The sequence below is a fragment of the Populus alba genome, chromosome 8 (genome assembly GCF_005239225.2).
Source record: "Populus alba chromosome 8, ASM523922v2, whole genome shotgun sequence".
In the NCBI taxonomy this organism is placed as follows: domain Eukaryota; kingdom Viridiplantae; phylum Streptophyta; class Magnoliopsida; order Malpighiales; family Salicaceae; genus Populus; species Populus alba.
Window position 1 is genome coordinate 2,419,944 of NC_133291.1, and position 13,796 is coordinate 2,433,739.

The 13,796-nt window shown below is 31.8% G+C and overlaps 1 protein-coding gene across 1 annotated transcript; it reads right to left on the reverse strand.

The window, feature by feature from the left end:
• Nucleotides 1-801: 801 nt before the first annotated feature.
• On the reverse strand, nt 802-4,919 carry LOC118052430 (MLO-like protein 6). Its single transcript, XM_035063413.2, has 15 exons — nt 4,569-4,919; nt 4,232-4,289; nt 3,869-4,110; nt 3,604-3,720; nt 3,452-3,512; nt 3,161-3,249; nt 2,841-2,915; nt 2,640-2,734; nt 2,506-2,555; nt 2,370-2,410; nt 2,076-2,249; nt 1,936-1,971; nt 1,627-1,694; nt 1,420-1,480; nt 802-1,333 (listed from the first exon to the last, which is right to left on the reverse strand). The coding sequence occupies exons 1-15, from the start codon at nt 4,689-4,691 to the stop codon at nt 887-889; spliced, it is 1,737 nt and encodes a 578-aa protein (XP_034919304.1). The 5' UTR covers nt 4,692-4,919; the 3' UTR covers nt 802-886.
• Nucleotides 4,920-13,796: the final 8,877 nt, after the last annotated feature.

The following is a 13,796-nucleotide window of genomic DNA, read 5'->3' on the forward strand; positions in this document are numbered from 1 at the left end:
CTGATTAATAGAATCACCCTTGAAAACAGCAGACCAGGATTAAAGATTTTCTCCATTAAGAATCGATCTTAACCTAGCCAATTGCAAATAAGATGACTTATCTATTCCCTAGGCTTCGCTTAACGCTTTTAATATCCACGCTCCGCTTTCACAGCTTATAAAGACTTCCACCTACTGGCTCCAAACTCCGTTACCTTATTTCAGAAGGAGAGTGAAAGCCAGATTAAGGAGATGGATTTAGAGCTGGTCTGAAGGTTTTTTAAAATATAAATTGAAATAATATTTTTTTTATTTTTAAAATTTATTTTTATTATCAACTTATCAAAAGAATCTAAAAATCATTTTTTTTATAGCCACAAAAACAAACTTATCGCAAGCCGGGTGTAAGTGGATAGAATCAAAGCAATATTTGCTGACAATATTTTATTCTTTGAAGATGGATCTCCAATAATACGATCAAATAAAGTTCAAATTAAGCTTCATTATGATTGAAAGCGAACCATCAACTTCCAATACTAACAGGCAGTAAGGATTTGATTAAACAAATATCTGGCGGTGGCGGTGGCGGTTTTGCCACACCACTCATTTATAACGGGACTCCTCAACAGTGCAAGAAGCGTGAAAATCGTGGCAAAATCACCACCCAAATCGTGTAAGCAGCAGCATTCAACAGGACAAAAACTTGTGCATGGGAGACCAATTCTGCTCATCCGCTTGTCAAGGAAATGATTCTTGACAGAAGCTCAAGCCCTGCTTGCACATCTTAAAGCATAATATACACTAAAACCATGAGATGTCAGGTTTTTGAAATGGTTGTGTGTATATAATAAATAGGGGTAAAAATATTCTCTTAAGAAAGGAACAAGGAAGCTGTATGCTTCTGCTATCATTTCCTAAATGTGAAATCACGAGCACTGCCAAGGTTAATTTCGTGTTGGGTACGGATGGAGCCAGGTCCTGGAGGCAATTGGATCGAGTTTGGATCTTGAATATGTGTGACTTGGTCCCTAACATCAGGACTTCCATGGTGTACATACTCATTAAGTTCATAATCACGTACAGAATTTGCTTCAGTATCCCATTGATCATTGTTGTAGTGATTTGAAAGCCTTGGAGAATTCGGGAAGCTATTAGGAGCAGTGCTGCTGCGGTGGTTATGCAAGAGATGAACTGGCGACATACCATGAGTGGGAGTTTGTGGTCTGCTTGACATCGGTGTGTGAGACGCAGAATTCTTGCCATGTTTACTTTGCTTTTTGGCTGTAAGGTGCCAGGTTTTGAGTGCTGCTGCCACACGATCGTTAAACACTGTTGATCTCATGCTAGAACCCATCTGAGAGATCACCGGAAACAATGTCATTCACAAGATAACAAAATGTCTTACTGCTATGAGCTAGGCATTTTAATGACAATACTAACCTGGGTCACTAGAGCATAGAGAGGCAGAGTCACGTAACTGCAGACGATCTGTATGATGACCCTGAAAATTCCCAGTTTACATCTTGTCAGCTATGCTTGAACCTTGTGAAATCAGTAAAAAATTGATAAAAAAAAGTCCTAACTATACAGAAGGTTTTAACTAGGGGGTACTTTTTTCATGCCTTTCAAAATGCTAACGAAACTCACCCCAATGTGATTCTGATGACAATAGCCTCGGTGCGAGCATGGTAGCAGGAGTTTATTGAAAATTCATACTGAAAGAGAAGGAGCAATTAGCCAGGCAGAATGTAAGTGAAAAGTCCACACTTCTTAGGTTCTTAGTAAACTTTAGACAATGAATGCAATGTACTTAGCATTGGTTTGAATTGTCCACAAAACAAGATGATGCTTCTTTTTTTCTTCTTTCAGGAAAAAAGGTGTTAAAGGATACGTTGAAGTAAAACGTTTCCTAAATCATGCTGTAAATGTTAAAAGGAAAACGGTAGAATTGCTCACCACACTCCATATGAAGAAAGCAATCTGAAATGCGTTCTGCAATGAAGAAGGTTAAGACAACAAGTAAGCATAAGCATATGCATAAGCAGGAAGCATTAAGATGTTCAGATAAAATTAGATACCGAGATGTGTTTGAGTACCTGAAAAAGAACTAGGTGAATGAGAAAGAGAAGGAATCGTGGGCGTCCAAACCAGAATAGGTCATCGCCTGGCTGAACAACGGGAGCACCCTTGACCACATCTCCTCTCTCTTGAATCCTTAGTCCCATTTGAGTTATGATCACTTGTAGCTTAGTTCCTATCGATAAAATTACCTGCAAAATTGCCAATTAAATGTTATGACTTCCTGATGATCACAGAACTCGCAAGAGTAGGAAATTTATCGATCGATTATGATGGTAAAAGCAAAGGTTTTGGATGATATTTGTACTCACAGCTAAAGGAATAAATGGTAACCAAAGATGAGAGTTCCATCCTGTCACGAGTAACGAAACAATTCTTAGCCCTTCAACCAAATAACTTTTAGTACCTTATATCATCTGGGAACCAGTGCCAGAATATTTTGCTTACCATGTGTATCGGTCAGCAGGAGCAACACTGCCATGAACCATATAATTGGACTGCATACACAAAGTAAGGTTAGTATTCTAAAACAAACAATCAACCCGGGTAATTTACTGTTTCAAATGCTTGTAAGAACAGACCTGATCCCCACCACAACTTTAAAATCCTCATCAAGTGATCTGCTGATGTACTTTTGGAAGTCAAATCTTGTTTCGCTTCCAGGGGCCAAATGTGCCTGAAAGAAAGTACCATAACATTGTAACTCCGATAACGAGAAAACCTTGTCGGAGTAAAGATTGCGTAGAGTTTAAGACTTCAAGTATATATGCTTGGTAACTCACCGTGATAAATCCATGTCTCAATGTCATGTAATCAACCTTATTTACTGATCCAAGAAACTGTCTGAAGAAACACACCTGGTATAGGGGCAACCAAAAAAAAATGAGTTTCATATAAAAAATGAACTCCGGTGTCCTGAAAAGTACAGGCTACAATGAATTAAAATACTAATCATATCACTCATTCCTATAGTGAAACCGTGATCTACCGTATCTTGAGTTCAATACAGATTATGCAGTGTTTCGGTGATGATATCTTCATAGCGCACCTTGTTATTTCATAAAGGCAAATTCTTTAAGAAAAATCCACATTCAGCACTTACAATCCAAAGGAGAACTGGTGACTTGCTCCATAGTTGCATATGCCTCCTTCCAAATGATGTGTCTCTTGCAAACCTAAACCTCTCTGGATCTGCATTCCATAAAGTCATTTAAGTATGGATGCCTCAAATAGAAATGGTTGCCACTGACTGTAACATTTTTAACCAACTATTTCACTGAAAGTTGCTTGCTTCCATCCTTGTAAGTGTCATTTTGCATCTTTAACGAAATTGTAGGCAACAAATTATGATTTGATAATTGATCATTAAGCTAAGCTTTGACGAAAGACTTACCATTATGGTATTGGTACTCAAGTGTCTTTGTTTCATTCTCCCATGTCTTCCACTTCCTCATCTGCATTTCAAGAAGCATTGAAGAGATCGATCCGTCAGAAAAGGGAAAGCAATTGAGCATATGAGATGAATAAATGTTAGTATTACAGTACCTTGGTTCTGCCTAGGAAATAGGTAATTATGCAGTAGAGCACATGTACAACTGCTAATATAAAGATGAAAATATGGAGCTGGTGGATTCCATATGATGATACGAGGGCCACTGTACCCTGAAACAAATGCAAGAATCAATGTTAAAAACCAGCTGCTAAAAAAATAGAGCTCGAGAGAATATATTCTGGGCTTACTTTCACCAATCCTAGCAAATTTATGAAATTAAGAATTGGTAGTCAAAGAATATGCAGATCTTATGATTACCTCGCCACATGTGTCATATTTTGAAGCTAAAAAACGTCTCTGACTTTCTCCAGAATCCAAGAACTGAAGGAGCCTTCGACGATTCTCATTAGAAGCTGATGACTTTTCCGCTTTTGCTTTCTCCTCCTGGTTAGGAGCGCAAGGATGCCAAGTGGCTGCAACACTTTTTGGAATGCAGATATCAGAGATTGGTCCTTGTAATATTGTTAGGAACAAGGATATGAATCCCATAAGCATGAGCTCTACAAAAAAGCATGTCAGAACAGAAAGGGTCAGTTACCGTGTTTTCTGATATAAAAAAAAAACAAAAAAACCAATCGACTTTAAAACTGGCAGGAGCTTCTCAGACTAAAAATGGGTTACCTGCTTTAACTTTTTCAAGCGCTTCAACTAAACCTATCTTGTGTTTTTTCTTCAACCACTGTAAAAGAAGTACAGAAAACCATCAGGTCTAAGCAACATAAATAGCCATTAAAAATTCTACTCCTTCAATTATAATTAAATGGGGACTGGCAGAACTTTAGTTCAATCGTCGGAACTGCTAACTCATTTTCCGTGAAAATAAAAGAGGGGAAAAAACACTTCAAAATATACAAAACATGCTTGCATACTTTCAAGATTAACCAAGGTCTGAGTTTCCTAACATGGTGCATATCATCTACCTAGCTAAACCATTCAAAGAAGGCGCGCATGGGCATACCTTTTCCACAACATGAATTAGATGTTCAATAACGATTGAAATGGCAACCAAAACGAAGCAGACCACAGCAACAGCCCATGTTGGCGTCTCCTCAAGAGATATTGCTTTGTTTGTAGAAGACATCCTAGCTAGTATTACTAGTAACTCCTTCTAGTCCCTTCTACAGAACAACGGAAAAACTCACCAAGAATTGAAACAGAATAGAAAAGACTGGCTAGAGGTTGATTCTATGAGCAATAAGTAGCAAGCTCAGCAGAAAATTATGCAGAGCTCTATGGTTGTTCTCTGCATTTATTTTTCTTTTCTCTGCTGTGTGTTTAGAGAAAGATAGGCTTCGCTTCTTGATTTATACAAGTCTTGAAGGGGGGGATAAATGGATACCGAAACAGGGAGTTCAACTTTGACTGGTCCAGAGAGAGAGAGAGAGATTGCAATATATCCAATGTTCGAAAAAAAGTACAAAACAACGCGCAGGAAGTCAAGGCAAAAAATAAACAAGTTGATGAAGAAAAGTCTCTCCTCTCCTATGATAAACTAAAGGATTCCTCCTCGTTTGCTGGCTCGGTTCTAACCTTAATTGAAAACGACATGTGTTAACAACTTATTTACTATTAATTACGAGATCAAATTGCTTTGACTTTGCTGGATGGATTTATTTCTTTAACCATCGACGAGTCTATATATACTAGTTAGATTAACGTGCGACGCTCCAGGGTAAATTTTTTTATATAAAAAATATTAAAAAATTTAAAATTTAAAAATTTTAGATTTTTTCTGTAAAACTATATCCAAAAATTTTAGGTTTGTCAGCAATGTATGATCTAAGAGTAATATTTATAATATTAATAATAACATTAAACTTGCCTGACCCAAGTTTAAAGTGAGTCTGGCTGCAACACCAAACTCAAGAATATTGGATGTGGGTCTGAGCTATAAGGTCGTATCATAAAAGTATGATAATTAAATAGATTAATTAAAAAAACAAAGAAAAAAATCAACAGGAAGAAAAAAATTAATGAAGAAAAAGCAAAAAAAAATGAATTAATAGGAGTTAACCCTTTAAACTAGGTTATCATCTAAAACCTGGGATTCGCGTCATGAAAGTTTGATAACTAAATAGAAAAAAAAAATGATGGGTTAATCCATCAAACCAAGTTAACCCGTCAAGCTCATGATACTTATCATGAAAGTCTGATAATTAAATAGAAAGAAAATTAATTTTAACAAACTAAACTAAATTAAAAAAATCCGGGTTAACTCGTTCAAATTAGATTAACCTATTAAATCTGGGATCCGTATCATAAAAATCTGATAATTAAATAAAAAAATTTAACATTAACAAACTAAATTAAAAAAAATTAAAAAAACTAAAAAAAAATTTATATAATATAATTATAATTATAATAATATAATATATTAATAAGTAAATATTAAAAATGGGAAAGTAAAATGTGTGGGAAACCTACGTTAGCTTTCTCGTACCTTTTAGAGTATTACTTAATATATATATATATATATATATATATATATATATATATATATATATATATATATATATATATATATATATTAAAAAGTGTGGAAAAGTATCGTAGCTTTTCCACACCTTTTATATATTAGTATTGTTTCAACTTTTTTGTTTTTTTTTTTACTTTTTTCTTTATGTTTTTATCTTTTAGTGAATTTTTTTTGTTTAATTTAGTTTGTTAATGTGGAAAAAAAAATTATTTAGTTATCAAACTTTCATGACACGGCTTTCAGGATTTGACAGGTTAACCTATTTTGACGAGTTAACCCAGATTTTTTTTTTGTTTTTTTTCTTTTTAATCAATTTTTTTTTTTTAGTTTAGTTTGTTAATTTTTTTTCGTTTAACCCATTAATTTTTTTTTCTATTTAGTTATCAAACTTTCAAGCCGCAAATTTCCAAATTTGACAGGTTAACTCAAGTTGATTTATATTTTTTTTTCTTTTTTCTCATTAGTAACAGGCGTATGTCTTTTTTTTTTTATCTTTTTAATTAATTTTTTTTCGTTTAATTTAGGTTGTTAATGTTTAATTTTTTTCTATTTAGTTATCAAACTTTCATGATACGGATCCTGGGTTTGACAAGTAACATGGTTTGACGGGTTAGCCCAGTTAATTTTGGGTTAACCCATCATTTTTTTCCTATTAAATTATCAAATTTTAATGACACGAATCCAAGGTTTGACGGGTTAACTTGGTTTAAAGAGTTAACCCAGTTAATTCAGATTTTTTTCTTTTTCTTCATTAATTTTTTTCTTTTATTGTTTTTTTTAATTAATTTATTTAATTATCACACTTTTATGACATGGCCTTACAGTCAAAACCGCATCCAATGCTATTGGCTCTGGTATTGCAGCTAGACCTACTGGGTCATGCAAGTTTAATGTTATTATTAATATTATGAATATTACTTTTGGGCTAGACGTTACAACCAAACTCAAAATTCTTAGACATAGCGTTGCAGAAAGACTTAATACTTTTAAATCTTAGCTTTTTCTTGATATTTTTTATATAAAAACAAATTAACCAACTGCATCGCGCGAGTCATGTAACTAGTATATATATATTCATTGTTGGAATTCGAACTACTCTCTAACAAACTTAACTTTATTGGCTAAGATTGATACAAATTATTATTATTATTATTATTATTATGGCCACCATCAATTCTTTATGTGCATACTGAAGCAAAACACATGATTTGGGAGTTTTTATTTCACAAATTTATTCTGACCCTTGAAGGAGTGAAGTGGAGGAGAAGAACCATCCATGGCGGGACGAGCTGATCGGGGGTTGTTTGGTTGCATTTTTTTTAATCAAATTCTTAAAACAAGTAATAGCTTGAGAAATAAAGTACCCATGCATTTCCCTGATCTCGATGTGGATATTTATATGCCTTCAATATATCCGATTAATAGAAAAATAAATTTAGCTTGAATATTTAAATAATTATGTTGAGCTCACGGGATTAGCATAATATTTCTTAATCTCGCAAGGTTTTGGGAATTAAGTTGGCTCAAGAGATGAATAATATTGTCCCCCACTGAATCCCCAGCTAGCACGAACCGTTGACTTTTCTTTCCTGGCTGACTGGTCAACTCTTGCATGCAATAATAAGTTCTTATCATTGAAACAGTCATTGCTGACCGATCAGTGCATGTCCATTTCGATTGGCCGTTAGCGCCGAGGAATCAGTGAAGCCTAGGAAAATTCTACTGCTTCTCGAGATAATGGTGACTTTGATGACAATTTCTAGCTAGGCCATGAAATGTACATGTGCTAGCTAGTGATTCGTGTGAGTCCAAATCCGTACGTGCCAAGACATTTTCAGTCTCTTCGAGACCCTCCCATAACGTGTAAACGAAAGCCGTGAGGCTTCCCAGATTGACTGCAAGGAATCAAGAATTGTCCAGTAAATTGGTGGTTTATATTGCAGTGGAAAATTATATGTATACTGAGCTTTTTGATGATTAAGTCTCCCCCTTGTGTCTTTCACGGAGGCTTTGGATGAGATTATAGAGAGAAAATATTGAGCATTCCTTAGAAATATCAATTGTTATTGCATTAATGCGACCATTGAACTGGTGTTGATGAATAAGCCAAAAGTCCAAGAATCGATTGGCCATGAGAGAAATTTATGTGATTTTGTTTAATTTTTCTTTAGCCAAAAGTCCAAGAACATTAAATGGCCAAGAGAGACATTTATGTGATATTTGTGCACGGCTGCACGCAACGCAAGTCGTGTTTTCAAAGTTATTATTTTTTGTTTTGATTTTTTTATTAAAAAAAATAATAAAATGAAATTTTTTATATAAAAAAAAACTGAAATCGGTTCGAATTGATCGATTTCAGTTCAGTTTTTTAGGAAAAAAACCTATTCAAACCGGTTTAGCTCTGTTTTTTTCAGTTTTGACTTGGTTTTTTTCGGTTTGGATTCTGTTTGTTTTTTTTTTATTTTAGATTTATAAAACCGAAATCGAACCGGTCAGTTTTTTTAAAATTTTAATCGGTTTAATTGGTTTATTTTTATGATTCGATTTTTTCAGTTATTTTTTTCTAATTTTCTCAATTTAATTATTTTTTTGATTTTTTTTACTCACCCCTATACATTGCATATATTATATGTACATATGCCGTGGGATTCATCATTGGCCATTTGTGTTTTCCTAGCTAGTCGGTAAAGCTCTTAAATTAATACATCATTCTATGACAATCCTCGATTTAGTCCTTTCATGTAAGATTGTTGCAAACTTTTAAAACATGTCCGGTTCTCTCTTTTTTTAAAAAAAAAAAAAAACCAGCTTTTAAATAGAAATCATCGACGGATTTGAATAGAAGGCGAAACTAAGAATGTTTTATGCATTAAAGACGTCACTGAAGAAAACAATAAGGACCCAATCGAGAATTTGTTATAAGCTGGGGGCTTGTACGAAGCTTGCCCTTATCCAAACCTGTGAAGCAAGTGGGATATTCAGGGTGTGTTTGGTATTGCGGTAGCTTTTGTGGTTGTGGTTTAAAAAAAAGTTGTTTTATAAAAAGTACTTTTAGTTGAGGTTGGTTTGAAAAAATAGGTGTTTGGTTAAAACTGTGGTTGAAGTTGAGGTTGAAGAAAAAGTAGTTTAATGTGTTTTGGTTAAAAAAATGCTTTTCAAATTGAGGTTATAAAAATAATATATATATATATATATATATATATAATATTAATACTAATGATTTTTAATTTAAATATTGTAAATTTAATTACTTATATTACATCATGAAATAAAAAATATTTTATATAAAATATTTTTTATTATTCCATTAAACTATTTATAATTCCATTATGTACAAAATTTATCTGATAAGAATTACAGTTTTCATAATTTTTTTTACGTAGATAAAATATTATCAGGTATAAAAATTGATATTACAGTGCGAGTGAATTTAATTCACTCTATACTAGTTTTTCGGAAAAAAAAATATTGTTCACATTACAGTACAAGTGAATTTAATTCACTTTAAACTAGTGTTTTTTTTTAAAAAAAAAAATGTTAAAAAATTTAATACCTGAAAAAAAAAAAAGGTGAACAGTGCATTAGTGTACACTGTTTAACTAGTGTTTTTTTTTTTTAAAAAAAATAAAAATGTTAAAAAATTTAATACACTAAAAAAACGTGAACAGTGCATTAGTGTGCACTGTTTAACTAGTGTTTTTTTATTTTTTTATAAAAAAAATAAAAATATTAAAACATTTAATACACGTAAAAAAAAGTGAATAATGCATTAGTGTGCACTGTTCATGCTAATTGCACTGTTCAGTGAACAGTGCAATTAGCATGCACAGTGCGTGAAAAGCATGATTTCATTGCTTTTCCTTACCTGCGGTCCGAACGTAAAAAACATGTGGGACCCATGAACAGTAATTCGCTTTTTTTCATTACCAAACGGCTGCCAACTGCGTTTTAAGTAAAACGCAGCCGCAACCGCTTACCCAAACACCATCTCAGTTTGCTTAAGTGGTGGGTCCCTATGTAGTCTTTTGGTTGGTTGGATAAAAACTTAGATAGATACTATATAGGTGATTTGTGATAGTATTTTGAAATATTTTTTTTCTAACATAAAAAAATATTTTAATAATTATATCTTTTTAAAAGCAGCAAGAAAATTTTGAAATTGAAATTCAGGTGATTCAATAAACTCTTAATTAACTTAATAATATGATTATATATAAAACATAGGATAGAAAAAAAAAAACAACGATTAATCAGAAAAAATAAACGTGATTAATGAAAATAAAAAAAATGAGAATAATAACCCTGGTTCGTATTTGAAGCTCACAAGTAATCAAGGTTGGTGTCCGTCCCTTTACACCCATGGGACCATAATTAATGGTAAGTACAAGTTGACATCTCTTGTGCAAGTGGTTCATATCATTTATGAGACCGAGCAGGCTCTGTTTAAGGTAGTGTTTGGCTGAAAGTTTCAATCTGTATTTCACCAAATTTTGATTTTTTTTTTGTTAAAATTAAGTATGGTATGTATTTTTTTAAATCATTTTTGATGTGATAATATCAAAAATAATTTTTAAAAAATAAAAAAACATCATTAACATATATTTCAGCACGAAAAACTATTTAAAAAACAATTATTACTTTAATGTCAAACACGGTCTGAGTGTTAGCGAGTACTGTCTTAACTCAAGCAATCATGAGTTGTCTTGTGGTATATTAAACAATCTAGCCTGTCATTTTCCTGCTGTTCTGCTGCTATTTAGGACTTTCTGCCATGACCCAAGAATTTAAACCTAGCCAACTAGGTATGGGACCCCCAACTAGCTAGGGATGTTATGAACCTTGACGGCCTTGTAACCCAGGAAGAGGGGTACGATGTCAGTGGTTGAGCCCTACCGTGGCTATGATTGTCTTGTGCTGGGAAAAACTTCATGATTAATTCTTAGCGGTCGCATTAATTGGACGGCAGATATTTAAAATAGATTTTAAGGAGCCAAGGGTGGCTGGCTCTACGTCATCAAACGAAGTACGTGGCTTTGTTATCAGCGCTCATGTCATCATCGGAAGAGTAATCTGTCTTGTCTAATTATAAGACCCCCAGCGCGTGTATTGTTACAAGAACTCTATTTAAGGCAATTTTTAGATGCTTCTACTTTCTAGTCATTTTTCCTTTTCTTTTTAAGGTATTATCACCATCTTCTATTCATTTAAATCAAGTTAATCTCATATTTGATTTTATACTAGCTATCCTTATCAGAACTGGTGTATTTATAAGAAATTTATTTACTTGTAATTTAATTTTAAATTCAAAATTGAAATGATAATATAAAAAACAAAACTATTTACCATCTAAGTCTAATGCTCTTGACTTGCCATCCCAAAACATAATAATTAACTATGAAACGTGTAGTGTACTGGATCGAGTTTTATAATCTTCAGAGTCACTAAAAATTTATATAATTGTTAATTTTAAAACTGTAAAATTAATTAAAATATACATAAATTAACCCAAACACTTATATTAATAAAAAAAATATAATTAATTAAAATAAAGTGACGGTGAATATGATTTATCGTTGATTATTGACTTGATATCTTAATAATAAAAACGATTCCATCACAGATGATGCCAAATATTTACGTGACAGCATAACACACGCAATATTAAAAGAAATATACATCCCATGAAAAAAAAAAGAAAAAAAAAAAGAAAAGGAAAGAGACGAAGAAGAATACGAGCGATAGTGTGATCTCAGCATTTAACATATTATTAATTCTTCCTAATCAAAATACATCAAATTTTTCAATCATTAAGTAGTAAAACGTAATAATAGTTAGTGGATAGCGGCATATATATTATGGCAATACAGCAATTTTGTTGAATAAATAAAATCTCTCTTCAAATCAGAAACGTAATGCTTATAGAATCCCATACGTCTAATTTTGGGACTTTTCGGATGCCCGGTCACAGTTTGCCATGAACTGGAGTTTCCGACCTGTGCTCAAGCTACACGCCTATCTGAAATTATTGATGACTGACTTGTGTTTTTTATTTGCTTAGTTGTCAATTCCGTCTGAAATTACTGATATATTTCTTTCCAGTTTTAAAAATAAAATAAATATGAATATATTTTTATCTCACTTAAAATCTTATCTGTTTCGAAAATTTCACTTGGAATATTTTGATTCTGTTCCGGCTAAATAGTATTTATATTTTTTTATATAATTTTAATTTTTAATATTTAGTTTATTGAATATTAAATTTCATAATTTATTATAATTTATTTTTTTTGTGGTTATATTAGTTTCATGATCTATATCACGGGTTTGTATGGATTAACTCAATTAATTTAATTTTTTTAATTTGACCTTTTTTTAGCTTAATTATTTTAACACTTGGTTGATCATGAATTAAACTTTGTTATTTTTTTGGTTTGTTTTCCATGAAATTATCTTAATCTTATAACCCAAGTCACATATATTGCAAGTTAACCCGAATAAACTTAAGTTATTTTATTATGTCTTTTTTTAGATTGAATATTTTTCAATTTTATCATTCAATAATAAGTTTATTATGAATTAAATTTCATAATATATTTTGATTTTTTTTTTGTTATCATAATCTCATGATCTAGGTTACGGATTTGAATATTGACCATGGTCGATCCAATATGTTGTTATGTTGATATATATATTTATACATCATCTTGAATTTTTTTTAGTCAAACTATATTTTTATTAATTATTCAAGTTAATTTTAAACAATCTTTTTATGAAATATTATATAAGAATATATGATCATGTATGGAGGTTGAATTTGGTCCAGGACATGGAAGGATTGAACAAGAACCATGCCAGATCTGACCTAACACAAGGTCTCAGATCATGAATTGTTAATTAAAAAATAAATTTTAACAAAGTTTTTTAATAAAAAATTTTTTTAACAAATTTAAAAAAAAAATCTTTAAAGTTGATTAAGTGTGTTTAATATTATTGTACAAGTTATATTTTAAAAGTATTTTTTTAATATTAGTATATTAAAATTATCTAAAAAAAAATCAGTTTATATTTTTTTAAAATAAAAAACGCAAAAAACAAACTCTTTTTCAATCTTACTCAAGTTTTGTCAAATTAATTAAATCAATCAAGTTTAAATAAGTTAATTAATTTAATCAATCATCTTTCAAATCCATTCAAATGAAAACCAATATAATTCAAGTTTTAGATTATTAATAAGTTATCAAGTTGACTAATTGAGAAAGAAGTTTAATAAAAATGATCAACTCACATGAAAGCTTAATTCATAGCCAGACTATAATATAATTGTTCCGCGGTTGACCAAATTCAACCTTACATGATCATATATATTTTTATACTATACTTCATGTTAGCTTATAAAAATATAATGAAGATATAGAATTTATTATATTATTATGAATGTAGCATATGATACGGGAATACGTTTTTCAAGAAGAAAACAAAACAACCTAGCTGCCACCGTGAGGCACAACCAAAAACAAAACCATTACTCACCGGCTCGCTTATACTGGGCGGAAAGCTTTTGCAGGCTCGCTTATATTGGGCCCAATGCCCCCACTTGCCCATCTGTTTTTTTTATTTCGGCAAACTAGCCTCCTTTCATTTTCTAGTCCGCCAGGAACAGGGTTACGAAAGTCTTTGTTACAAACTATATTTTTTTTTTAAATTTTGATT

Coding starts and splice junctions, on each gene's coding strand:
- LOC118052430 (XM_035063413.2), bottom strand. CDS start 4,691: ATGTCTTCTACAAACAAAGCAATATCTCTTGAGGAGACGCCAACATGG. Junction 3,721..3,868: donor AATATGACACATGTGGCGAG/GTAATCATAAGA, acceptor CATTTGTTTCAG/GGTACAGTGGCCCTCGTATC. Junction 1,481..1,626: donor GTCATCAGAATCACATTGGG/GTGAGTTTCGTT, acceptor GGGAATTTTCAG/GGTCATCATACAGATCGTCT.